Here is a 24595-nt window from a genome sequence, read left to right on the forward strand (position 1 = left end):
CTCAGAAAATAGAAGCTGTGAAGACTTGGCCAAGGCCTACGACGCCCACAGAAGTTCGTAGTTTCCTTAGGTTAGCAGGATATTATAGAAGATTTATAGAGGGCATCTCATCTATTTCAGCCCCGTTGACAAGGTTAACCCAGAAATCGGCTAAATTCCAGTGGAGTGATGCCTGTGAGCGTAGCTTTCAAGAGTTAAAAAACAGGTTGACCTCAGCACCAGTGCTAACACTTCCAGAAGGATCAGATGGCTACGTAGTATATTGTGATGCCTCTGGTGTGGGATTAGGCTGTGTATTGATGCAGCATGGGAAAGTCATTGCATATGCCTCAAGACAGTTGCGAAAGCATGAACAGAATTATCCCACTCATGATCTTGAATTAGCCGCGGTCATTCATGCATTGAAAATATGGAGACACTACTTATATGGTGTGCACGTGGACATCTATACGGATCACAAAAGCCTTCAATATATTTTCAAACAGAAGGAGTTGAACCTGCGGCAAAGGCGATGGTTAGAATTACTGAAGGATTACGATGTGAACATTCTGTATCACCCAAGAAAGGCGAATGTAGTGGCAGATGCACTTAGCCGCCGATCGATGGGTAGTTTATGTGGAGTTCCTTCGGAAAAGCGAGAAATGGTTCGTGAGGTCCATCGGTTATCAAGTCTTGGCGTACGGCCAATTGATTCTGGAGATGCAGGTATTAGCGTTAATAACCCCACAGTTTCATCATTGAATCTAGAAGTGAAGGAACGACAATATGAAGATCCTCAGTTAAGCCATTATCGAGATCTAGCTCATGAAAAGGGAAAGTCTCCATTCGAAGTTTCCATAGAAGGGGTCCTTAGATATCAGGACAGGTTATGTGTACCGGATGTGGTAAACTTGCGCCAATGGATTTCAGAGGAAGCACATTATTCCCGGTATTCTATTCATCCAGGTGCAACCAAGATGTACCATGATCTTAAATCGATATATTGGTGGGATGGCATGAAGCGAGATATAGCAGAATTTGTAGCCCAATGTCCGAATTGCCAGCAAGTAAAAGTCGAGCATCAAAAGCCAGGAGGCTTATTGCAAGCAATGAAAATTCTTACGTGGAAATGGGAAGAAATTAATATGGATTTTGTGGTAGGATTACCCCGTACGCGAGGGAAGTGTGACTCTATATGGGTGATCGTGGATAGACTCACGAAATCAGCTCATTTTCTCCCCGTTAGAACCACATACTCAGCGGACGATTATGCTAAATTGTATCTCAAGGAGATTGTACGACTTCACGGTATTCCTTTGGCCATTATCACAGACAGAGGGGCACAGTTCACAGCCAAGTTCTGGAAGTCCTTTCAAGAAAGTCTAGGTACCCAAGTCAAGCTCAGCACGGCGTTCCATCCGCAGACCGACGGACAAGCCGAGCGCACTATTCAGACCTTAGAGGATATGCTACGGGCATGTGTATTGGACTTTGGCGGTAGTTGGGATGAGCATTTGCCTCTTATTGAATTTGCCTATAATAACAGCTATCATTCCAGCATTCAAATGGCCCCGTATGAAGCCTTATATGGAAGAAAATGCAGATCTCCAATTGGATGGTTTGAAACCGGAGAAGTACAATTGATAGGCCCCGACTTAATCCAACAAGCGGTTGAAAAGGTTAAAGTGATTCGAGACCGACTATTAACAGCTCAAAGTCACCAAAGGTCTTATGCGGACAACCGCCGACGGGATTTGGAATTTCAAGCTAACGATTGGGTATTTTTGAAAGTCTCGCCAATGAAGGGAGTGATGAGATTTGGTAAAAAGGGGAAATTGAGCCCAAGATACATCGGACCTTATAAAATTATCCGTAAGGTGGGTCGAGTAGCCTACGAATTGGACTTGCCTTCAGAGCTCGAATCTGTGCATCCACTGTTCCATGTTTCGATGCTCCGCAAGTGTATGGGAGACCCAACGAGAATAGTTCCGATTGCTGATGTGCAAGTAACAGAGAAGCTAACATACGAGGAAAGGCCCATTGCCATTTTGGATAGACAAGTACGAAGGCTTCGGAACAAAGAGGTTGCTTCAGTCAAAGTTCTATGGCGGAATAACAATCGGGAAGAAATGACTTGGGAAGCGGAAGAGAAGATGAAAATCAAATATCCGCATTTATTCCACTCCCTGGAAGAAACTCAAGAAGAAACGTCGACGATATACGGTATGTATACTTTAGTTTTAATGTTTTTGGTCGTGCGTGGCCGTGTATGTGTTGATATTGTGATATAGCCCTGTGAGGCGATGATATTATGGGTCGTTGTGGTAAATTAGTAGTGCCCAATTTAAAAAGGGAACTCTGGCAAAAATTTTCTAGAATCCCCGAGTGTCAAACATTCGAGGACGAATGTTCCAAAAGGGGGGAAGAATGTTACACCTCGGAAATTTCTCCGTACTTGTATGAAGAGTGGAACGATAAAAAGTTGAGTAAATGATGTTTTATTAAGTCGGGAATGGCTAATTAAGAAAATTTTGAAAATAAGAAATTCGCGGAAAATTTCCACCCAGTGGTCGTGTGTGGCACTATACGGCCCGTAAAGTGATTTACGGACCGTATAGTGCAATCGTCTTTCATTACGTCAAAAATCTCAAGATTCTGTTAAGTGTTGAAATGGTTAAAGACGACCCAGTTTACGACCCGTAAACTGGTTTACGGACCGTAAACTAGGTCGTAAACCACCAGGTCCCTCAGCCAAGACTTTCTGTAAATGTTGATATGGTTAAATACGACCCAGTTTACGGCCCGTAAACTGGTTTACGGACCGTAAACCAGGTCGTAAACTGCCATGTCCAGAAGCCAAACTCTCTGATTTTGAAACGCTTAAATACGACCACAGTGGACGACCCGTAAATCAAAATACGGTCCGTAAACTGCAGTTTACGACCACTGTTCACCCGACGAGAATTCATTAAAGATCAGATTTTGGGATTATTAAAAGAGACTTAGACATCATGTTCTTCCATTATTCATCAACACAACTCAAGAGACCTCTAGAACTTTCCAAATATTTTCTCCACAAGAATTCAAGAGAATCACAAGGAACATCAAGATCAACACCACCAAACTTATGAAATCATGTGTAAGAACACCATAAAAGATCATCCAGGTCAAGAAATCCCACAAAGGGGGGAACTAGGGTTTTGGCTAAGTGAAGAATCTCAACTTAAGGATTGTTCAACCTTCATCCAAGGTAAGTTTTATGATTATTCCATATTGTTTGAAGTATTGGAAAGCTTAGACACTTGAAATGTAGAAGGACATAGAAATGGGTCATTATTGAGTGAATAGTGTTGTAAATGAATGCTAGTGGAATTGAACTGCGAATATTGGAGTGTTGTGAGTAAAAATACATTATGAATGATGTTTACATCATGAAACAAGCGTTAAACGCATGAAAACGCAAAGACGAGTCATAAGGCTAAAAATGGGGAAATTGGAGGAAAATGGTGGATTTGCTAAATGTACGTAAATGACGATGGTCGATTGTGATATTATGAGTAATGTTAGGAATGTTAAGAGTTGAGATAAAGCATGAGAAAAGTAGTATGAACGAAGGAAGCGTTGTCCGACTTTCCTACAATTAGCGATACGTTCTTATAGTTAGTTACTAATGCTGATCCAAATTCTCTTATGAAGGTAACGACCTGATATTGAAGAAGAGCAAGTGAGCGATAGTATAGCTAAACGACCAGGTATGTGAGGCTAGTCCTTTCCTTCTGATGGCATGAATCTTGTAGTATGAAATTTCTATTCTCTTCATGAGTTCCTATAGTCCGAAAGGCTAAGAGTCTAACTCCTTAATGTCTATATAAGATGAGGAATACGATATGATGATGCTAGTATAATGATGATGCTAATTATTGCTTCCACTCACCTTATGTACTAGTTCCTTCAAGGTGAGGCAGAGTATCAATAGTTGTTCCATAATGGAATCGGGGGATCACGACCTTACGTCACCCCGATAGAATAAAGTTGATCTTGAGCCTTATGCATGTATTACAATGAGATAAGTATTTTATGATGAGTATATTATTATTATGAGCATTTTATGATAAGCATGACATGAGCATTTCACACCGTGCCTAGTTGGCCGGGCAGTCACCGCCAAGGCGGGCAGCTATACGGATACACCATGACCTTCGGGCATGGGCAGACACCACTAGTGGGCGGCATGAGATGGTACCCCGGACGCGGGAGGCCTGGACGCGGGCTAATATTATTGATTATCACACCGTTCCGACATGGACGGGCAGCTTGCATATGATGCATATATGTTATGAGGATGAGTATGAGTAAGATGGCACGCATGATTTCCTTTATGATTATCAGACAGATCCAGATATTTCATGTTGATGTGATCACTATATTGTTGATGTTTTCTTTCATTGTTTATGCTTCTCATACTCAGTACAACATTCGTACTGACGTCCTTTCTTCGGACGCTGTGTTCATGCCCACAGGTAGACAGAGAGGAGAGCTTGGCCCAGATCCTCAGTAGCAGTCAGCTGGTTGAAAGCACTCCATTGTCCGGAGGTGCTTAGGATTATCCTTTTGGTATATATATATGTATATTTTGGGCACGACGGAGTCTTGTTCCGTCCATGTATATACAGTATGTTAGTAGAGGCTCGTAGATACGCAGTGTGGGTTAGATGGTCTCACAAGACGTTTTCATATGCATGTATATTATTTTGATGGCCGAAAGACAATTGTATATAAAGTATTTATGATTGCTTAATTATGATTTTCCTACAACTGGTATGTAAATTGATAAAAGAGTATTAAATGAGCAAGATAAGTAGTAGAGTGAGCGGTGCTCGGTAACTAGCTCCGGGTACCCGTCGCGGCCCCTAACTGGGTCGTGACAAAGGAGAAGGTCTACACAGGGCTTATAGAGTCCTTTATCTGTTTTAGAATAATCGACGGAAGTGGGGCGTACGAGAGTCAGACTATTTTTTTTAGAATCTGGTAGTGATATGGTGGAATTTAGATCCTCCGAGTAAGGAAGCACGATTCAGATTTAAGAAATGGGTTATAAGTTTTTGCAAGATCTGAGGACGGAAGGTTTTCTTTTGAAGTAGGAAGAGGTTCAGGATGGATCGGTATTTAAAGGGCTTAATTTGGAATAGGAAGCGAAGAGTCTTATTGATGTGGCATTCTAGACAGTTTGAGACATATTAAGCACTGAAGAGACTACTAACCTGAGTCATAAGGACTAGGTCCCTTGATAATTTTGAAGACTGGGCAAGAGCTCTGAGATGTGCAATGTCACTTATGCTTGTGCTATCCTGACCCTGCTACACATGTGTACCTGTAACGGTACAAGAGTGAGTTAGATGCTACCAAAAAAAACCTTTTAACATTGTACCTTTCCTCTTATCATAGCCAAGCATGAGGAGATTTGAGGAGAGCCAACATGTTGAGCTCAATAAAACCCATCTCCTATCGATTTCTTCCAAAATGCTTCCTGTTCAGTGTCATTTCAAAAAATCACACTCTCACTTAAAAGTCCTTGAATGAGTCTCAGTTATATGCTTCGAGTAGTCTCCTTTCATGTAACCTTTTGACTGCCTCTTCTTACTCAAGCCTGTAACCAGATTCACTCATTTGATCTTTGAAACCCAAGGAATCTTAGGTCTCATACAATGATAGAACAAGTGAGTTTAAGCTTTTTCTTTTTCCATGCAGGCAACACCTTCTTTCTTTTCTGGAAATTGGGCCGATCAACTCTTAGATTTTTCTCAATCTTTTAACCAGTCCCAGATCCAGGCCCGCAACCTTTCATAGGAACATAAGGTCCATCACAAATGATGTCCCATATCTTAGATCCTCAATCATAAAAATTTATGCCTTCTCCCCTTTCACCATCCATGATATTCTCTGTTGGATCTTGGTAGTCTTGTGATAGATTCTCTTTTCTCTAGATTTGGTGAAATAGCCGTGATGGAGATCCTTTCTAGGTGCTAACCTTTTAGAAAGAACCCACTTTCATACCAATTGATGCAGGTTGTGCGACCACCAAACAATGTATGGAGGGACCTGGTTGTGTACCAGTTCCTTTATGCAGTACAGTACGAGAATCAACACCAGACTTTTTACGTGAAAAACTCCTTGCTCAAGGAATTAAAAACCATTACCTACCCCAGTAGGATTTCAACTCCACTAACCGGGAAAACTCAGGTTACAACTCTATCGCAAGCTTGGAAGTTAACTCCTATAACCCTTCACCCTTACAATAACGCTCATGTAACCCTCACACTTGACTAACCCTAGACAAGCACACTAATACACCTAGACTAACTCTAGCCTAGTGTACCACTCAAAGTTCTTTTGAAGACACTCTTCCAACAAGCAACCTTCGAGAATTCAATTAATATGCCTAGACTAACTCTAGCCTAGCGTACCACTCAAAGACACCCTTTGAGAATTCACCATAGTGACTAACACTAGCCACACATACACTAATACAACTAAGCTAACTCTACCCTAGTGTACACTCAAGGGCTTGAGGAAACACACTTCCAACAGGCAACCTTTGAGACTTTAAATCACCTACAATCAACTTATTTTTATGGAAGAGTAGGTTTACAGTTTAAGCACAAAAGAACAAAGACTCAACAACCTAAGGACCTAAAGCATCTTCAGTTCTGGATCTAGTCCTTCTGGTTGCTGAGGCTCTGTTCGTGAGGAACATCTTGAAAGATGGAGACTTGCACTTTGGATGGAGAAATTTTCGAATTGTGCAAAAATAAGTCTTTCTTGGAAGATGATGTCTTTATATGCAAGGAGAGAGAGAGTAGAGGTGACCACTAATGAAATCTGGACAATTAATCAATAGGCTTTGCTGAGGTGCTGCTATACAGCTGCATTGTACTTTTCAGTAGCACACTTTACAGCTGTAGTTTTGGACTTTTAATGCTTTAGTGACCAGGACCTTTATCTGGAGGAACCTGGTGCCTCATCTGTTCTTAGAACAAGTTGTAAGTACCATCCATACTATTAGTTGCTCTATAGCTGCACCGTTGGCTGAGCAGGCTAGAGACCCGATCCTATCTAGTCCTTCTGAATCAACATATCTGGTCTCTCATACATAAGCAAATTCTACAGGCATCTGATCCTTCAAGGAGCATGTTATAATAGCAACATATGAGATATTTATCATAAGGTTAACCAAGTTCAGATAGGTGAACCTAATTGTATCTGGTTCCTTAGGGTTTGTCATGTGATCAAAATATATCATTTCTTATCATCTTGAATATGGGCGGATGAACTCTAAGAGATGCACAAGTTCTTCCTTCTTTGGGAATCAGTAAGGATTCCACTTCGATCCTTCAATATGCACCAATAACTCAAATCACTGTGAGGGACATCATTTCGTGACGTGCCCTTGAGATAATGGTTGGGCCCGATGACACTATTGGGGATGTTAAGGCTATCATTTAAGAAAAGGAAGGGATTCGGTTTCATAAACAGAAATTAACATTTTGTGGAACTGAGCCCGGTGATTTAGAGCATCTCTATGACCCCGCGATTCAAAATGAGAGTGTTCTAGTCCTTCAATATAAATCAGTGACGACATTTTTTGTGATACACGATTTTTCAAGGTGTGTGCTTAAGGTAATGACGAACCCTGATGACACAATTGGAGATGTTAAGGCTGTCATTTATGGAAAAAATGGGATTCGATTTCATAAACAGAGGTTAGTCTTCAGGGGAAAATAATGTGGTAATGCAGAACTTCTCGCCAACCTCGACGTGCAAGATGACAGTGAATTGATTCTTCAGTTGAGCTAGTGAGTAGGATAGAAAAGAAAGAAAGGTAAACAGAAGGTTTTGTGAGATTTCAACCTTGGGTGACCCATTTTATCAGTATAATGTTACTTATTGCGCATGCTTGATCATTTGAGATAATTACTGTTTATACAACATAGTGTCTAATTGAAGTAAATGCATTTCAGGAATGATTAGCTAGGTCTTGGTAAAGCTAAAAAAGTATCTGCAATAATAGGAAAGTTTGTATGTTCATAGAGTTTAATTTCTTTTCAATGATAATGCAAAAAGAATCATATTATTAGGTCATCACTTGAAAGGTAAATTGATACTAGTAATATGGAAACTAACCTGTAACAACAGATAAATCTATATGCTTTCCTTAAGTTCCGCGATGCCCCCACCATAAAAAAACTCACATTAGACAATCAAAGCATGAAGACTGGTTTGTAAATTCCCTAATTATCAATGCAGGAAACAATATTAAAGAATTGTACTGATTCTATAACTGAATTGCTTAGAACACTCCTAAAGTTTACATACCTTGGTGTTTTGGTTGTGCCGTGTGAAAATAGAAGATTGAACATAAAACAACATTCATCAAACTTTCTTGTTAAAAAAATACTAAAATGAGAGAGGAGTTGAGCAAATATTTGATTGATAGGGGTATGTTTACATGTGTGCTCGCCTTACGACACCTTTTATTTCCATCATTTCTCCATGATAAGAAAAACTCACATTAGTGAATCAAAGCATGAAGACTTGTTTGTGAATTCTTTGATAATCAACTCAAGAAAGAATATTACAGTACTGTTCTGTCTTAGCTATTTCAGAACAATGCTAATAATTCTATAACTGGATTGCTTAGAATTAAAACTCCTAAAGTTAATTTACATATCTTGTCGTTTTGGTTGCGTTGCCTCAAAAGAGAAGATTGAACTTAAAAAACATTCATCTCATGTTATGAATGTTGTTTATGTTCAATCTTCTCTTTTGAGGCTGCACAATCAAAACGACAAGAGATGTAAACTTTAGAGGTTTTCTACGCTATCCAGTTATAGAATTTTTAGTGTTGTTCTGAAATAAGATAAACCAATTCTATAATATTCTTTTCTATTGGTTATCAATAGAATCCTTGCCCAGCTAGTTCTCTCCCATTTCGATTCTCTTTTTCACCATGAAAGAGTTGAATGAATGTTGTTTTATGTTCAATCTTCTCTTTTGAGGTCACAGTGATATAGTCAAGACGAAAAGATTCATAGGCTTTAGGGATCTCTAAGCAATCCAATTACTAAATTACATACCAAAAAAAGTAATATATGCAACCTTTTTTATTTTCGACTATTTGTTCTCCCAACTATGCACAAAACTAAAATAAGCGCCAAATTAAAAATCTTTGACTAATTGTGTTTTACAGCAACAACACAAATCCAGTGTGGAGTCTGGAGAGAGTAGCGTGTATTCAGACCTTACCCTACCTTGAGAAGGTAGAGAGGCTGACTTCAGCTTGTATAGATTGAAGCATAATAATTATTTTTATATCATTAATAATGTGCAGTTAAACTAGTCTTTAATAGATCAAGTTTGATCAATATATGTTGATAGCCAAATCAAATAGTAGACTTTTGTTGTACGTCCTCTATCCCCAGTCCACCACAAGGACAAAAGAACAAAAAGTCACATTTAAATTGCACCGCTCCTGGTTTACCTTTTATAATTGGCCAATAAGTTGACACTATGATCAGGCCAGAACTCATCCTAAAAAGGATAAGCCATCGTCGCAAATATAATTCACTTTTTAAGTTCGAAGTCTATCCCACAAATCTTTTCTGACCACAAATATCTTTGAATCAAGTATAGTAATTTCTAGAGTTATTCTCTAGAACTAACACTAGCTAATAATTTACGCTATTCACGGGATCACGTCAAAGCTTCATTATTTCTAATCCCGCTTTTAAATCTAAGGAATTAATTTCTTAATAGCTTAGAAGTGATGTTGTTCAACTAAAACCTAATCTCACAATCTTTTTCACGTAAAGCAAGATATAGTGGCACCGTTAGTCGAGGGCCCTTCAATTAACTACAGTAAACATATGGTTGAACAAATAGAGAAAAAGAAGACCGACTCGAATATAATTAACCACGAACAAGAATTTATCCAACAAATGGTTCCATTAAGATTCTAGATAAGAATTCTAGCTACTCATAATATTGTTTAAGAACACAGCATGGATTCTCATAACAAACAAGTAAAGAATGGAAGAAATTGAAACTTTGAGTCGAATTCTGTTAACACACTGATTTGGACTAATTGTGATAATTTCGATTGAATTGAAACCCTAGAAATTGGGTCGGTGTCACGACCCGACTCGGGGCCGCGACGAGCACCCGGTGCTAGCCCACCCGGGCACCTTCTTAGCTTACTCTTATGCTTACATCTAGGTGAGCCACATAATTATACATGCATTTCCATTCATTCGTCAACTAGTCCCATTTGGACAACAACACATTTATATCATCATAGGCATCTATGCCACATCAATGTACATGGGCCAACGTGGCCGACAAAATGATATACAAAACATAGGTCGTCAAGGCCAAACACATCTACCCACACACACACATATCTACGAGCCTCTAAGAGTATAACATATCACATTAGCGGGACAGGACCCCGCTATGCCCATAATTATATACACAAAAGAATGAGTACCCAAAATATATGGCTCCGAAGGAAATGGAGCTCTCTATGTAATCTCCGAATAGGCAGCTATGGATCAAGTCTGTCTCCCTGTGCACCTGCGGGCATGACGCAGCATCCACAAACGAAAGGACGTCAGTACGAAGAATGTACTGAGTATGTAAAGCATGAGCAACATCAATAAATAAGCATCATGAAAAACATATGAAATAGCATAGGAGGGGGAGATAATAATATCATCGTCATAGCACTTACCCGCCTTTCGTAGGACTTTCCATTTTTCATACGTATTTGTACACCTACGTCATCATCCGTATTCCATAATAGTACTCGTACCATACTTGTGCTCATATTTGTATACATGTCCTTATTCGTATTCTTATACATAGTCTTATCACATTCATATTCATATTACATACATAGTCATTTCATATACATAGCATTTACATAGCATACCCGACCTCATAGGATCGGTGTTTCATACATACTTGGCCAACCAAGGCTCAAGGTTACTCATACCTGGCCCTACCAAGGCTTCAGGGTTATCCGTACCATCTGCAGAGGTGTGCACGCGTTTCGTAATCGTATACATACTTTATATATATTAATATACATATATCCTACCCGGCGTTATAAGCTCGGGGTGTCATTATAGCCCTTCATAGGCACATGTAAGTATAATAGCCCGTAGGCACCTTTAGCATCATTATCATTATCATTTTTGCTCATCTATATCTTATACTTATTCGTCATATGGGGTGCGTAGTACAATCGTAGCACATATCGAGGATCGTGAGCTTATGAGCTCGGAGTGTCAATCATTTGAATACAACATACTCATGTAGAGGATTTTAAGAGTTTGGCCAAGGAACCATGACTTATGAAAGAAGGGTTAGCCTTACATACCTTTTCGTCGGACTATTCTACACTTGCACGCTTCCTTCCAATGCTAGCGTCTATACCTTCATTAATATCATAACAATGGCCATTAGTCATTCACATTATCCACATTATCTAGATTCCTTAATTTGCCTCTAATTCACCCATATTCATGGTCATAACATCCAACTTCGTCCATTCATCTAAAGTGTCTAGTTCACGATCTTAGTACCATTTATAATGCATTCATATCACAACACAACAACATTCATGATTCAATTCAAACTATTCCTCAAAATGTCACTATTCATCATTCATGACCTACTTGACCATATTTTCTACAATCCATGTATTTCAACTCTTCAATGCCTTAAACATCATGTAAAAATCATGAATCTTACCTTAGAAGTTGTAGGAACAAGCTTTGGTTAATAATACTGCACTTTGAGCAAAACCCTAGTTTTTCTCCATTTGGATTTCTTGACCTAGATGATCTTTGATGATGTTCTTACTCTTGATTCACCTTGTTTAATGTTGTTGATCCTCAAATATCCTTGAACACTTGTACAATAAATGTAGAGAGAGGTTTTAGAGAGAAGTGGTGTAATGTTGTAATGAAATAAAACAAGTGTTGGTCCCTTTATTTAATGACTTGCAAAATCTGTGTTGAGGTGAACAGTGGTCGTCCATCATGGTTTACGGCCCGTATTGCAGTTTACGGACCGTCCCTCGCGATCGTCTTTAACCATTTCCAGAACCAGAAGCTTTGGCTGCTTGCATGGTGATTTACGACCATGGTTTACGGGCCGTAAATCACTTTACGATCCGTCCTCCAGGTCGTATTTTACCATTTCTGGGCTGGTAGAAAGTTGAAGCCTTGCATGGCAGTTTACGACCTGCTAGTTTACGGACCGTATACCAGTTTATGGTCCGTCCTAGCACTTTACGACCACTGGGCAGTTGCAATTCTGCAACTTCCCATATTTCTTAGACTTCTCATTTTAATCACCCACGTCCATGCACATGCATTGCTCACCTTATATCTCATCTTAATTTAGCCAACTTTCTCATCTCACATCGGATACCTTCGAAATCTCGTCTAAGGTCATCAAACGTTGTTTCTTGCTCATGGACATCATGCACTCATACTTATCACTAGTTCGTTCACTTACGTACCAACGAAAAAAATTTCCGAGGTGTAACAGTCGGTTAAGAACGAAGAGAGAGACAAAGAGTGAGATATTTTGTAAATAGGAAAAATGAACTTGTTAATTAGATAATGGAACTCATTGTTCTATTTGTACTTACACAGAATAAAGAAAGAAAATATCCGGACATGGGCCAGGTCCCAAGTGTGCAGAAATAAAATTGGGCCCAATACAAAAGTAGCCCAAACAATGTAAATACAATTCGGCCTAATTCATGCACTGTACTCTATCACCCCCCCCCCCCCTCAAGCTGGAGGGAGAGTAAACACCCAGCTTGGACAACAACCTGTGGTGAGGTACACTAGTTAAGGTGAGTAAATCAGCAAGCTGCGCAGTAGTAGGAATATGGTGAAGTGAAATTAACCTAGAATGTAGAACATCTCGGACAAAGTGGCAATCTACCTCTATGTGTGTAGTACGCTCATGGAAGACAGGATTGCGAGCAATGTGGAGAGCAGCCTGACTATCGCAAAAGACAGGAACAGAAGAGGAAATAGACAAACCCATTTCACCCAATAATCTGACCAACCATACAATCTCAGCAACTACTTTCCTCAAAGCTCTAAATTCAGCTTCAGCTGAATACAAGGAAATGGTAGGCTAATTTTTAGACTTCTATGAGATGGGTGAACCACCAAGAACAATGTAGAAACTAGTAACAGATTTCCTTGAGGTGGGACAAATGGCCCAATCAGAATCAGCATAGGCCTGAAAGGTAAAGTCAGCAGAACCAGAAAGTAAAATGCCCTATGCTAGGTCATTAAGTAGATATCTCAAAACATGAAGCCCAACAACCATATGTGGCACCCTAGGGGTGACTAAGAACTGGATGAGATGTTGCACAGCAAAGGAAATGTCAGGTCTAGTGTGTTGGAGAAAGTTCTACTTCCCAATAAGTCTTGTATACAAGGAAGGATCACAGATGGGATCCCCTGAATCAACAGACAGTTTCAGATGAGGATCAAGGGGAGTCAAAGCAGGCTTGGCATCAGCACAATGGAATTCTGAAAGGAGATCCTGTGTGTACTTGTGTTGATTGACCACATACCTAAGAGGAACTTTGGACACTTCAAGACAAAGAAAGTAGTGGACACAACCAAGATCTTTAATTTTAAACTGAGCATCCAAGAAGTTCTTGAGGGCAGAAATTTCAGAATCATCATCTCCCACCAGGAGAATATCATCAACATACAAAGCTAGCAATAAAGATAAGGAGGAAGACATCTTGGAAAAAAGTGAACTGTCATTCTTGCTAGCAGTGTAACCCATAGTTAGAAGAGATTTAGATAACTTGGCAAACCATTGCCTTGAAGCTTGTTTAAGTCCATAGAGGGATTTCTTTAATCTACAAGCTAAAGGAGGATCAGAATTGTTGGACAGAACAGACAAACCTTGGGGAATTTTCATGTAAACTTCCTCATGGAGATCACCATGAAGGAAGGTATTGTTGACATCTAGTTGGTGGACAGCCTAGTTATTCTTAATGGCAATAGTGAGAAGGCATTTGATGGTGGTCATTTTCACAACAGGCCTAAAAGTTTCAGTATAATCCATCCCCTCTTTCTAAGAATCACCTCTAACAACCAACCTAGCTTTGAATCTCACAATAATGCCATCAGATTTTTGTTTGATTTTGTAAACCCATTTGCAAGGTATAGCTTTCTTGCCAGGGGGTAGAGGGATAATATCCCAGGTCTAATTTACATCAAGTGCCTTGAATTCTAGGTCCATAGCAGCATGCCAGTCAGGGCTGGAGGTAGCCTGTTGATAGTATTGTGGCTCATGTATGTGCAACTCAGATGAGGAAAAAGTAGGATTAATAGGGACAGTAAGGGAAACTGAAGAACAAATGAAATCATGAAGGTACTTGGGAGTAGTTTTAGGTTTGGAAGAAGCCCTTGTGGGAACAGAAATTGGAGGAAGAACTGGAAAAGAAGGAGATGGTGGAGAGGATGAAGGTGGTTGTGTGGAGGGTGAATTTGAAGGTACAGATGTTGTTGTGGGTGAAGGAGAAGAGGAGAGTGAAGGAGGAGAAGAAGAAGAGAGATGAGAAGGATCATCTACAAAATCAGAGGAGAAGGCTGGAAAAGAAGAAGCAGGGGAAGAGGAGTGGTATGGAAAAACATGTTCATGAAACACAACATCCCTAGAATAAAAGACACAGTGTGTGTTTAGATTGAGAAGTTTGTATCCTTTCTTCCCAATTGGGTAACCTAGGAAGACACAAGATGTAGCCCTAGGCTGAAACTTATCTCTATGTACTTTTGGGACAGTTGCATAACAGAGGCAACCAAAGGTTCTTAGGTTGAAATAAGGAGGAGAATGTCCATGGAGTTTTTCATAAGGGGAAATGTTGTTTAAAACAAATGAAGGGAATTTGTTGATAAGATATGTGGCTGTAAGGACAGACTCACCCTAGTACTTGGTAGGAAGTTTAGACTGAAAGAGGACAGCTCTCGAGGTTTCTAACAAGTGCTTATGTTTCCTCTCAACAACTCCATTTTTCTATGGAGTGTGAGGGATGGTGGTCTGGTGGATTATACCAGAATCATAGAAGAAAGAAGAAGCCTCTGTGCTTGACCCAAGCTCAAAAGCATTGTCAGATCTAATTGTTTGGACAGTGGCATTAAAATGATTTTTGATCATGGAAATAAAAGCTTTAATGGTATTGAAGGCATTGCTCATACAAGATAGGAGACGTGTCCATGTAAATCTAGAGTAATCATCTACAATGGTCAGAAAGTACTTAAACCCATTATAAGTTCTTGTGTTATATGGACCCCATAGGTAAATGTGAATTAATTGAAAGCAATGATTAGTCTTAATCGAACTATCAGAAAATAGGAGTCTTTGTTGTCTTGCCAAAGGACAAACAGGACATATAAAAATTGCTTATTAGAAATTTTATCTGACAAGTATGAAATACACTTCATTCTATGAAATGGCATGTGTCCTAATCTTTGGTGCCAAAACAAATCTGCTTTATTCATTGAAGAAACATGATTACAAGAAGTGGTACAAGCACTGTAATCACAAGAAGTACTAGCATTAACAACAGATATGGTATTTACCGCATGGGGGATGGACAAGGAACTTGTAGAATGAGATTGGAAAACGTACAACCCATTTACTGCTCTACCAGCTTCCAAGGCCTCTTTATAGAAGGGGCCTGTATGGAACAAAGAGCATTGTTAAAAAATACAGAACAACTAAACTTATCAAAAAGTTGAGGAACAGAGATTAAATTGATTTGGAAGGAAGGAATAAGTAGGACATTACACAGTACAAGGTCACTGCACAATAACAAGGAGCCAGTGCAATTGACCTTGACTTTGTAACCATTAGGAAGGGTGACAAGATAAGGGAAGGGACGTGGTTTTATATTGTGAAGAAGATCTTTGTGTGGTGTCATATGGTTTGTAGCTCCGGAATCTATGATCCAACTATTATCCTTCAACTTAGATGCACAAGATAAAGCCACAGTGTAAGTAGCAAAACTACAAACCATACCTACAAAGGCAGCCATAGCAGCAGAACCATCTGCAGTATTTGTGGTAGAATCAGGGATTTGAGACTGCTGGAATAGTTTCATGAGGTGACTGTATTGTTCCCTTGAGAAACCATGAGCAGGAGAGAATGAGGATGAAAAGCTATCAGATGAAGCTGATGGTGTCAGCTGACCATCATTGACTTGAACACAAGCTGCACTCTTCTTGTTCTTTGTGAACTTGAAGTCAGCAGGGAACCCATGTAACCTATAGCATTTCTCTACTGAATGACCATGCCTCTTGCAGTATTTGCACACCAGCTCTGGCTTTCTATGATCAAAATTAACCCTTTGACTGTAAGACTTAGTCCCAGAAGTTGAGGCATATGTACCAGAAACACCCCCAGAACTAGAAGCATAAGAGCTAGGACTAGGCTTCCCAGAAGTTGGAGCATAAGAATTAAGGACAACCTTCCCAGAGGTTGAACCATATGTACTAGGACTAACTTTGTCAATGAAGGAAGTTGAATCTGAAAGGAAAAGGGGTCTTGGTGTTTGTATTTCTCTTTGTTTCTCATAATGAAGGAGCATTGAATATGCCTTCCCTAAGGTTGGGACAGGAGTGATCATGAGGATATTGCTCCTCACATTTGAATAGGAGTCATTAAGCCCAGTGAGGAACTTGATAAGTCTTTGTCCCGCATTGCATTGTGGTTCTGCCCCACAAGTGCATTCTGGGCCAAAAGAGGCAGTCTTAAGTTCATCCCAAAGTCTCCTAAGCCTGGTAAAGTAACTAGAAATATCTGAATCACCTTGGGAAACTTCAGCAATTTCCCTTTGGATTTGGTAATACCTACTGGCATTGGACTGACCATACCTCTCTTTTATGTCTTTCCAAATGTCTCTTGTAGTGTTACAATGAAGAACACTCTCAGCAATATCTTTTGACAAAGAATTGCTCAACTAGGCAAGCACCATATCATTGCTTCTTACCCAGTAATCATATAAATGAGAGTCTTCACTAGGCTTAGATATTCTACCATTAACTAGACTAGCTTTATTCTTAGCAGACAAAGCAATAAGCACATTCCTTTTCCAGGAGTTATAACCAAACCCAGAGAAAGGAGTTGGCACCAACATAATACCCGGATTGTCTGAAGGGTGCACATACAAAGGATGGGAAGCATCTATTGTAAAACTAGTGCTAATATTATCAGAAGTAGTAACAAGCACAGTAGTTTGTGATTGAGACTGTTCTAGTGCCATATTTCCGAAAGTACAATTATTCAACTACAACAAAATTCTTCAAACAAGCAAGGAAACCCTAGAAACTATGTTCACAATGAAATTTCAAATGTTGCGATTACATTGAAAACATGAATACAACTAGCTAGGGCACATAAATTTCCCCAAATTCGAGCTTACGGACACAAATATAGAGAAAAAAGGAACGAATTTACCGTATATCCTTCACAAACTCAAAGGATTAGAGCTTTTTCTAATCAAAAAATCAACTTGAAACCCTAATTTCACCAAAGAAACTCCAAATTGCCACAATCGAAGGAAGAAAACGAACAACTGAGATCGAATCGAAAGAAAAAATGCGGAAAAACTATGAAAGATCAACTGGATCTTTGCTCTGACACCATGTTAACACACTGATTTGGACTAATTGTGATAATTTCGATTGAATTGAAACCCTAGAAATTGGGTCGGTTAAGAATGAAGAGAGAAAAAAAAAGAGTGAGATATTTTGTAAATAGGAAAAATGAACCTGTTATTAGATAATGGAACTCATTGTTCTATTTGTACTTACACGGAACAAACAAAGAAAATATCCGGACATGGGCCAGGTCCCAAAGTGTGCAGATATAAAATTGGGCCCAATACAAATGTAGCCCAAACAATGTAAATACAATTCAGCCTAATTCATGCATTGTGTACTCTATCAAATTCCCCTCACTTCCATTCCTTGCATTTCTTGCTGCCAAAAGTATTGTGTCACCATTCAAAAGATGTTTCTTGGGGTTTATATATGACCTAAGGTATGTAGGAGGTCTCCCTTGCCAAACCAAAATCGGACACAAAAAACTGGAGTCGCTCTTCTAGTAGCTCGCGACGCGAGGAGGTTGACGAGCACCTCCTCGCCCAAAACATCAATTCTGCTCGTTATAGGCTTTGCAGGACTTAACTGTTTTGCAACGCTTCCAACATCCTTGGCAGGCTAGTCTAGCCGCCATGCGAGCATGTGGATGTCCCCTGGGTTTGTCAGCATGCTTCAAATTTTTCTTGCATCAATTTCTTGCCAATTAATTCCCCTCTTCAGCTCGTTCCAGTCCAAAGCACTTCCTACACACGTAAAACACGTAATAAGCTCAAAACGTTCCAATAACACATAAACCGCACAATTATAATCAAGATATGAGGCGATAATACTTGAAATATATATAGACTTTTTAACCAAATATCACACTCAATATGCAAAAGCTGTGAACATAATTTTTGCATATTAATTAATATAGTTGGGGAGTCAAACCACTCTTTCTTTGAAGAATTAAGGTTTAGTCAAGTTTTTTTCATGATTAAAATAATAAATGGCTACTAAACCTTGATTCCCTCAATATTGATATCTCATATCATTCACTAGAAAGCCATAAGATTAATTTTTGACGAAATTTTAATTTCCATCTAAAAAGAAATTCATGTCTTAAATTTTGCTAGGTGTTCATTATTCAATTGTCCAATTGTTCTTTTCAAATCTTTTTTTCTCGAGATTGTTCATTTTGTGTGTTCACATCATATGAAACTTGTTAATTTAATAGTTAAGTGTTAGCAAGTAACTACAAATAAATAACTATATCCACGAATACTATTTTAGTGATGAATTATAGTATGCGAATTTGTAAACTTATGTATTAGCTTGTTGAAAGTATATGATACTAGAGTTGTATTATGTCATTATTCCTATAATATTAAAAGTCATTTTAACCCATTGTTTCACTAAATCATATCAACTTAGTTTGATTAAGTGATATAATAAGGTGAAAATATATACTATCAATTAACCGGAGTAAAATTTGGGAATTATATGTGTAACACATCATGCATCTATTAGTTTTGGCGTAAACATCATGTGCAAGTAACTTCTTATTAGTGAAGCAATCCAAAAGAACCTATTCGCTGATCGTGCTTTCGGAAGCAAGTTTTGTTTAAGTTTTCCTTATCACACATTCCTGAATGTCAAAAGAAATACAAATGTCAAACAAAAAGGTTGTCTTCTTTTAGATGTTTTAAGTTTATACCTCAATTTTATTTGTTTACTTACTAGAAGCAAGACTTTAATTTAGTTTTAAAGAGATTGCACATTAAAAAATGCTAATGGTCTTGAGAACTGGAATAACAATGACTTACATCACAATGAAATTAAATTAAATCGATGGACGATGTGTTTATGCTAAAATATATTAATAATGGTTGTTAAGTGCGAAATTTAGATGAAAATATGCATTAATATAACTATGTGAAAACACATATTACATATTCATTACATTTATATAAACGCGAGATTTTTTCTTCCAATATCAAAATGTGTTCACATGTTTGCATACCTGAAGACTCTTAAAATCCAATTCACATTAGTTCACAAGTTGAGATCATCCTCTATCTTTATATATAGTCAAATGATTGATCTCCACAAGCTAAGTAGCTATAATAATTCAAATGATTGACATACTAAGCAGTTTATATATGGCTCAACAAAACATATATATGTTCAACTTGTCAGTTCAATTACTGAGGATCTCACCTTCTGAGCATCAAGAACTCCGTCCACATTTGCCTGCAAGAAGCAAATAGATGTCAGCATGCCATGAGAAACATCAATATCTCCATGGAAGGAACCTCAATCCTATTATTTTCTTAGGAGTTTCAGTTGTTGTACGGTGACAGTGCAAAGAACATCTACATTATGGGGTTACTTTAAAACCAACGTAACTATATGGTTTATGATAACCCTCGTAATTTGGAAAAGAGGGTAACCGAGTAACATGTTATAATTGGTTGAAATACATCGATAACATGAAAATGGTGTACAAATCAAACGCGAAGTGTGGCTTAATTGCTAACAAATCAAGCATGAAGTATATGTTTAAGGTAAAAAAGACATGATAGACAAAGCGGGAAGTCAAATCACACAACAATGAGCTATGTTGCTCCGATCCTCCAAGAACTTCACCACACTCGTGTCCGAACCCCCAAATATTATGCATTTTTGGGCGGATCTGTCATGAGTCCAACAACATTTTTGAAGGATCAAAAGAGCTAGCATCAACGGAGATCTAAGGCTTTAGAATCTGTTTCATTTCTGGTAGACTGTATTTCAACAATTTATGAGAAGTGAATTTTACCTCTGCTACGAAAATGCACAAGATCTCTCCTCCGGAAGTGGTAAAACTCACATTTACTACATCAAGTCCTAAGTAATTCATAGCCTCCACCAACTGAGTAAATCCTCCTGATTTATGTGATCCAGAGACCTTCAACAGAAACTCTCTTGCACCAATTTGGTTCACTTCTACCTGCCCCTTCATCAACAATGCAAAATATCAAGGACACTCGAAGGCCACATGAATAGTAATTTTAAATCTAAAGCAATATAAGGAGACAGACAGAAAATCTAGCAATCAGAGAAACAAATGGAATTAAGAAATCTAGCAACTTCCAGCACCTCAATTCTTGCCCTTTCAGTTGTATTAATTGAAATTTGTTTTTTCTCATTTGTTGGTTCAGTAACTTTTGACATTTCACTCATGTCCGATAGAACCACTTCAGTAGTTCCATTGCTGGTAATTTCTGCTTCTATTTCATTGAGTTCAGCCTCATATAACTTCACTTTTTCTTGCAATTCATTTATATAGTCGATTGCATCTCCAAGTATTGCAACTTTGTCCATCTGAAAGAAATCCAACAAGGATCTGTCAAACTTTGAACCACATAGATGCTTAAATATAAAATAAGTAGCTTAATTAGCAACCTTAGAGATGTTGGGAACTAGAGCTCGAAGAGAAAAAAGACCATCTTTAATTCTGTTCCTTCGTTTTCTCTCCGTGACAAGATTCTTCGACTGATAAGGTCCTTTCTGTCTTTTCTTGCCCACTGCGAAGATATCTGCTGCAATCATATAGTTTTCTTGCTTCCAAGGCAAACCAGTGCCTTCCATTCTTGACAAGTTTCCACTGCACTGAAGCTCTGTGTGCTCAAAATAACCTTCAATAGATTGGCTTAAAGGTACATTTCTCGATAAATGGTCAGAAGGTGAATGACACAAGGTAAGTTCATTTGAAGGAATGGAACCAGTGGATGATCCTTGAAAGCTAGTATTAGGACTAAATTCAGATACTTGAGAAATATGAGGTGCACTTGAAGGAAAACTTGTAGTATATTGCGGGGGAGGAGCACAAAAGTTCAATTTCTCATAGGGAAAGGAATCATGAGCTTGATCTTCTTTCGTTGCAGTGGAACTATTGGCTTCTCCTGAACCAAGTTTGAAGCGATTGATAACGAAATCAATCGTCTTTTGATCTTTATATATCTGTTCAAAGCAAGTAATGTAAGATGAATAATTATACTTTCAGTTTGGTGCATATTGTACAGCCACTCAATTAATTAACCACGTATCAACCCAAAATTAGTTGGGGTAGGCTATATGAATCTGTATCAATTCCGTTCTAATATTATATACTTAACAAACAACTTCTCTAACCTTATCAGACTCACATCTTACATTAACTATAAAACCCAGTAGAGAATCATTATTACCAGTTTTGAATTGTAGAGCTCAACCAGTCCACCAGCAACTGGGATCAACACCAAGGTACCCTTTAGTTCCTGCCAAGGGTACTAAAGAGTCGAAGAATTCAATTTAAAACATCTATTAAAGTAATCTCGAGAGTACAGTAAAACTTCAACTTTCTATTCTTAGGCACAAATAAATGAACAGAAAAATCAGAGTTGTACTCACATGTGACAAATTTGAATTGGAAATCTCAGCATGATTAATCCATTTTGGTTCATTTGATGTTACAACCTCTCCCTGAATCCTGTTTTTACATATCTTTAAGTCAGTTTTATATTAATGTCATTTATAGTAATGCAGCTTGAAATAAACCAGCAATAAATGAAATGGAAGTACAAATATATCAAGAATAGAAAACATACCCTGCATAAAGGGAAATAGAAAGAGGAAAATGAGCCAAAGCCTCACAAGCCTTTGTTCTAATAGGATGCTGCTTTTGGCTATCTTTACACAGAGTAGTAAATTTCTGTTTTCCACCATTTTCTTTCTTCACATTGAAATCAACTCCATTAGCTCCACAACAGCAACATCCCATCCATTCTATAAACCTATACACCATAAACACTTAATTAGTCAAAACACACACACATACACTCAAACACCATATGGACAAAATTTGCAACCATTTCAATTTTCAAGAATGTAAAAAGACTTTAAACTTTTATTACCTTGAAGGGTCATCACCCAACTTCCAAACAACACAATATTCCCAATTCTTGGAATCAACAAGTGGCCTTAACCATTCCAATGCTCTTTCCATGACTAATAGTAACTTGGTATTTTCTTTTATTCCCAATTCTTGAACTTTGAATATTAAAACAAGGTAGTAAGCTTAGCCCAGAATGGTTTCTCTTATAGTGGCTGTGTGTTTTTATTTTTTTTTAGCCAAACAACAGTTGTAACTAATTTTGTGAGAAGGGGGTATCCAATAATCAGCACATAATCTTTGTCAGTGGCTTCTGTAACCTACAGAATAGTACGTTTGGGTAAATGTTGACTGAGACTGTAGAGAAGACAAACCTGCTATGCTGATAAAAGGAATTCCACTTTGCCAGAATCAGTTGCATTGTGATTTTTAGAATATTTTGAAGTGAAAACAGTTTTTTTCCCCCTTTTTAACATATATCAAATGACACTACTTAGAAGATTTGCATACTTTTAAGCCAAAATAGTTTTAACCACATTTGAAGTGTTTGAGTAAAATTAAAAAGAATGTTTTAAATCACTTGTTTTAAGTCAAAATAATAAAAATAAGTCAGAAAATTATAAGTTAGAATTATGCCAAGTTATGAGTTCATTCAAACAGGCACTTAAACACATGCCGTTTAATTTCAAGTATAGTTACGAAACTTTAACCCATTACAATTACAAAGTAATAAAATTATTTTTTGTTATATTAAATTAACTGAAGTGCGTGTAAATAATTCAAAATATACAAAATAACAGAAGGTCAAATTATCTACCTCAATTATGACGTATCACTTGCTGTAGCGTTACTCCAATAAGTTTCACGTTAGGGAAAATATTGTACCTTGTAAAAACTTGACTTTCGTGTTTAAATAAAAACACAAATGAATTAAGACATTTAATTGAATGGAACCAAGAAAAAATAAAAGAAACGTTTACGTTATAAAAGTAGTTCGATAATCTTTTCTCTTTTTTTCTTTTTCTTACATGTAAATTCCAAAATGGCTAGAGACGTGTCTTAATCCGACGCCGAAATTTGATCTTTCGATCATTTACTGGGATGTTTCACATAGTTTAGTTAATTAATGTGACAAAATTTAAAATGGTTTTACTCCCTCCTATTTTTTTTTTAAGCAAATCCACTAGCCGAGGTGCCTAGGGTTAGTTTTTTATTTATATAATAAAAGTGAAACTCAAAGAAAAAGAACAAGCAAGGGGGCTAGGCCTTACCTTACTAATTCTATTTAGGCGTAAAAAATCTCTACTAACTAACATGCATGTAAAAAATAAGAAGAAGAAAGCATTAATTATTCTATGATCATCACAGAGTTTATAACATACTCTATGATGATATTACAACTGATAATACTTAAATAATGAAGTATTAAAATAAGCAAGAATATAGAGTCAGACCCTTTTTTTTTTTGGAATTGTGAATTCTTCAAGGAGATGTAGCCTGATAAAAATCTGATTCTTCACCTTGTCTTCTTCTTCCAACAACTTCAAAATCTCTTGATACTTCGTCAAATCTTCTTGGATCTATTATACCTTGTTGATGTAGTTTAACCTTGTCTCCTTCTGTTTTGCCACTCTCATTGGCAGTTGCCTTAGAACAACCTCCTCGAACACTTTACCATCCCAACTATGTTTTCTTCCATGAGTCTCCTTTGTCTTGAATCCGCTCCTTTGTTGCCTAGGTGAAAGATCTCCATCCCTAGCCACCTTAGCAAAGCATTCATCCAATATTTCATTCTCATCTTCTTCATCAAATATGTTGATGTGCCATGAAATTATGGCACATTCGATACTTTTTTGCTATAAGTTTTACTTGTTTTTAAGCAAGTTTTGGTCTTTTTGATCTGTTTGTGACATGTTGCAGATGTTTAACGTATTTCGGGAGCAAGTCATGAAAATGGAGTAAAGAGTTGTGCAAAGAAAAGAAAACTAACTGAAGACTGATCTTACGGAGG

The 24595-nt window shown here is 37.9% G+C and overlaps 2 protein-coding genes across 5 annotated transcripts; both read right to left on the reverse strand.

Moving 5' to 3' along the window:
• Window positions 1–13479: 13479 nt before the first annotated feature.
• Window positions 13480–17350, reverse strand: LOC132639605 (uncharacterized). Its single transcript, XM_060356047.1, has 6 exons — window positions 17125–17350; window positions 15877–17025; window positions 15617–15766; window positions 15141–15323; window positions 14302–14678; window positions 13480–14067 (listed from the first exon to the last, which is right to left on the reverse strand). The coding sequence occupies exons 1-6, from the start codon at window positions 17348–17350 to the stop codon at window positions 13480–13482; spliced, it is 2673 nt and encodes an 890-aa protein (XP_060212030.1).
• Window positions 17351–17893: 543 nt separating this feature from the next.
• On the reverse strand, window positions 17894–23088 carry LOC132641101 (transcription factor bHLH90). 4 transcript variants are annotated; one of them, XM_060357991.1, is made up of 9 exons: window positions 22607–23073; window positions 22301–22486; window positions 22104–22182; window positions 21902–21982; window positions 21117–21674; window positions 20811–21035; window positions 20491–20667; window positions 19890–19922; window positions 17894–18433 (listed from the first exon to the last, which is right to left on the reverse strand). In XM_060357991.1, the coding sequence occupies exons 1-9, from the start codon at window positions 22696–22698 to the stop codon at window positions 18407–18409; spliced, it is 1458 nt and encodes a 485-aa protein (XP_060213974.1). In that variant the 5' UTR covers window positions 22699–23073; the 3' UTR covers window positions 17894–18406. The 4 variants fall into 4 exon arrangements, with proteins under 4 accessions (XP_060213974.1, XP_060213975.1, XP_060213973.1 ...); XM_060357992.1 differs by lacking the exon at window positions 17894–18433 and having other exon boundaries at window positions 19720–19922; window positions 22959–23088; XM_060357990.1 differs by lacking the exon at window positions 17894–18433 and having other exon boundaries at window positions 19720–19922; window positions 20491–20661; window positions 22607–23071.
• Between the last annotated feature and the right edge of the window lie 1507 nt (window positions 23089–24595).

The sequence above is a fragment of the Lycium barbarum genome, chromosome 5, assembly GCF_019175385.1.
Source record: "Lycium barbarum isolate Lr01 chromosome 5, ASM1917538v2, whole genome shotgun sequence".
In the NCBI taxonomy this organism is placed as follows: Eukaryota; Viridiplantae; Streptophyta; class Magnoliopsida; order Solanales; family Solanaceae; genus Lycium; species Lycium barbarum.

Excerpts from the sequence above, each read along its gene's own strand:
- LOC132639605 (XM_060356047.1), bottom strand. The coding sequence starts at position 17,350 with ATGGCACTAGAACAGTCTCAATCACAAACTACTGTGCTTGTTACTACT. Across the intron at positions 17,026-17,124 it reads TAAAGCTAGTCTAGTTAATG|ATATTGCTGAGAGTGTTCTT; the intron begins GTAGAATATCTA and ends CTTTGTCAAAAG. Across the intron at positions 14,679-15,140 it reads TTCTTTCTTCTATGATTCTG|CCTTCTCCTCTGATTTTGTA; the intron begins GTATAATCCACC and ends CTTCTTTTCCAG.
- LOC132641101 (XM_060357989.1), bottom strand. The coding sequence starts at position 22,698 with ATGGAAAGAGCATTGGAATGGTTAAGGCCACTTGTTGATTCCAAGAAT. Across the intron at positions 21,036-21,116 it reads TAGTTCCCAACATCTCTAAG|ATGGACAAAGTTGCAATACT; the intron begins GTTGCTAATTAA and ends GATTTCTTTCAG. Across the intron at positions 20,668-20,810 it reads CTGAAAGGGCAAGAATTGAG|GGGCAGGTAGAAGTGAACCA; the intron begins GTGCTGGAAGTT and ends TTGTTGATGAAG.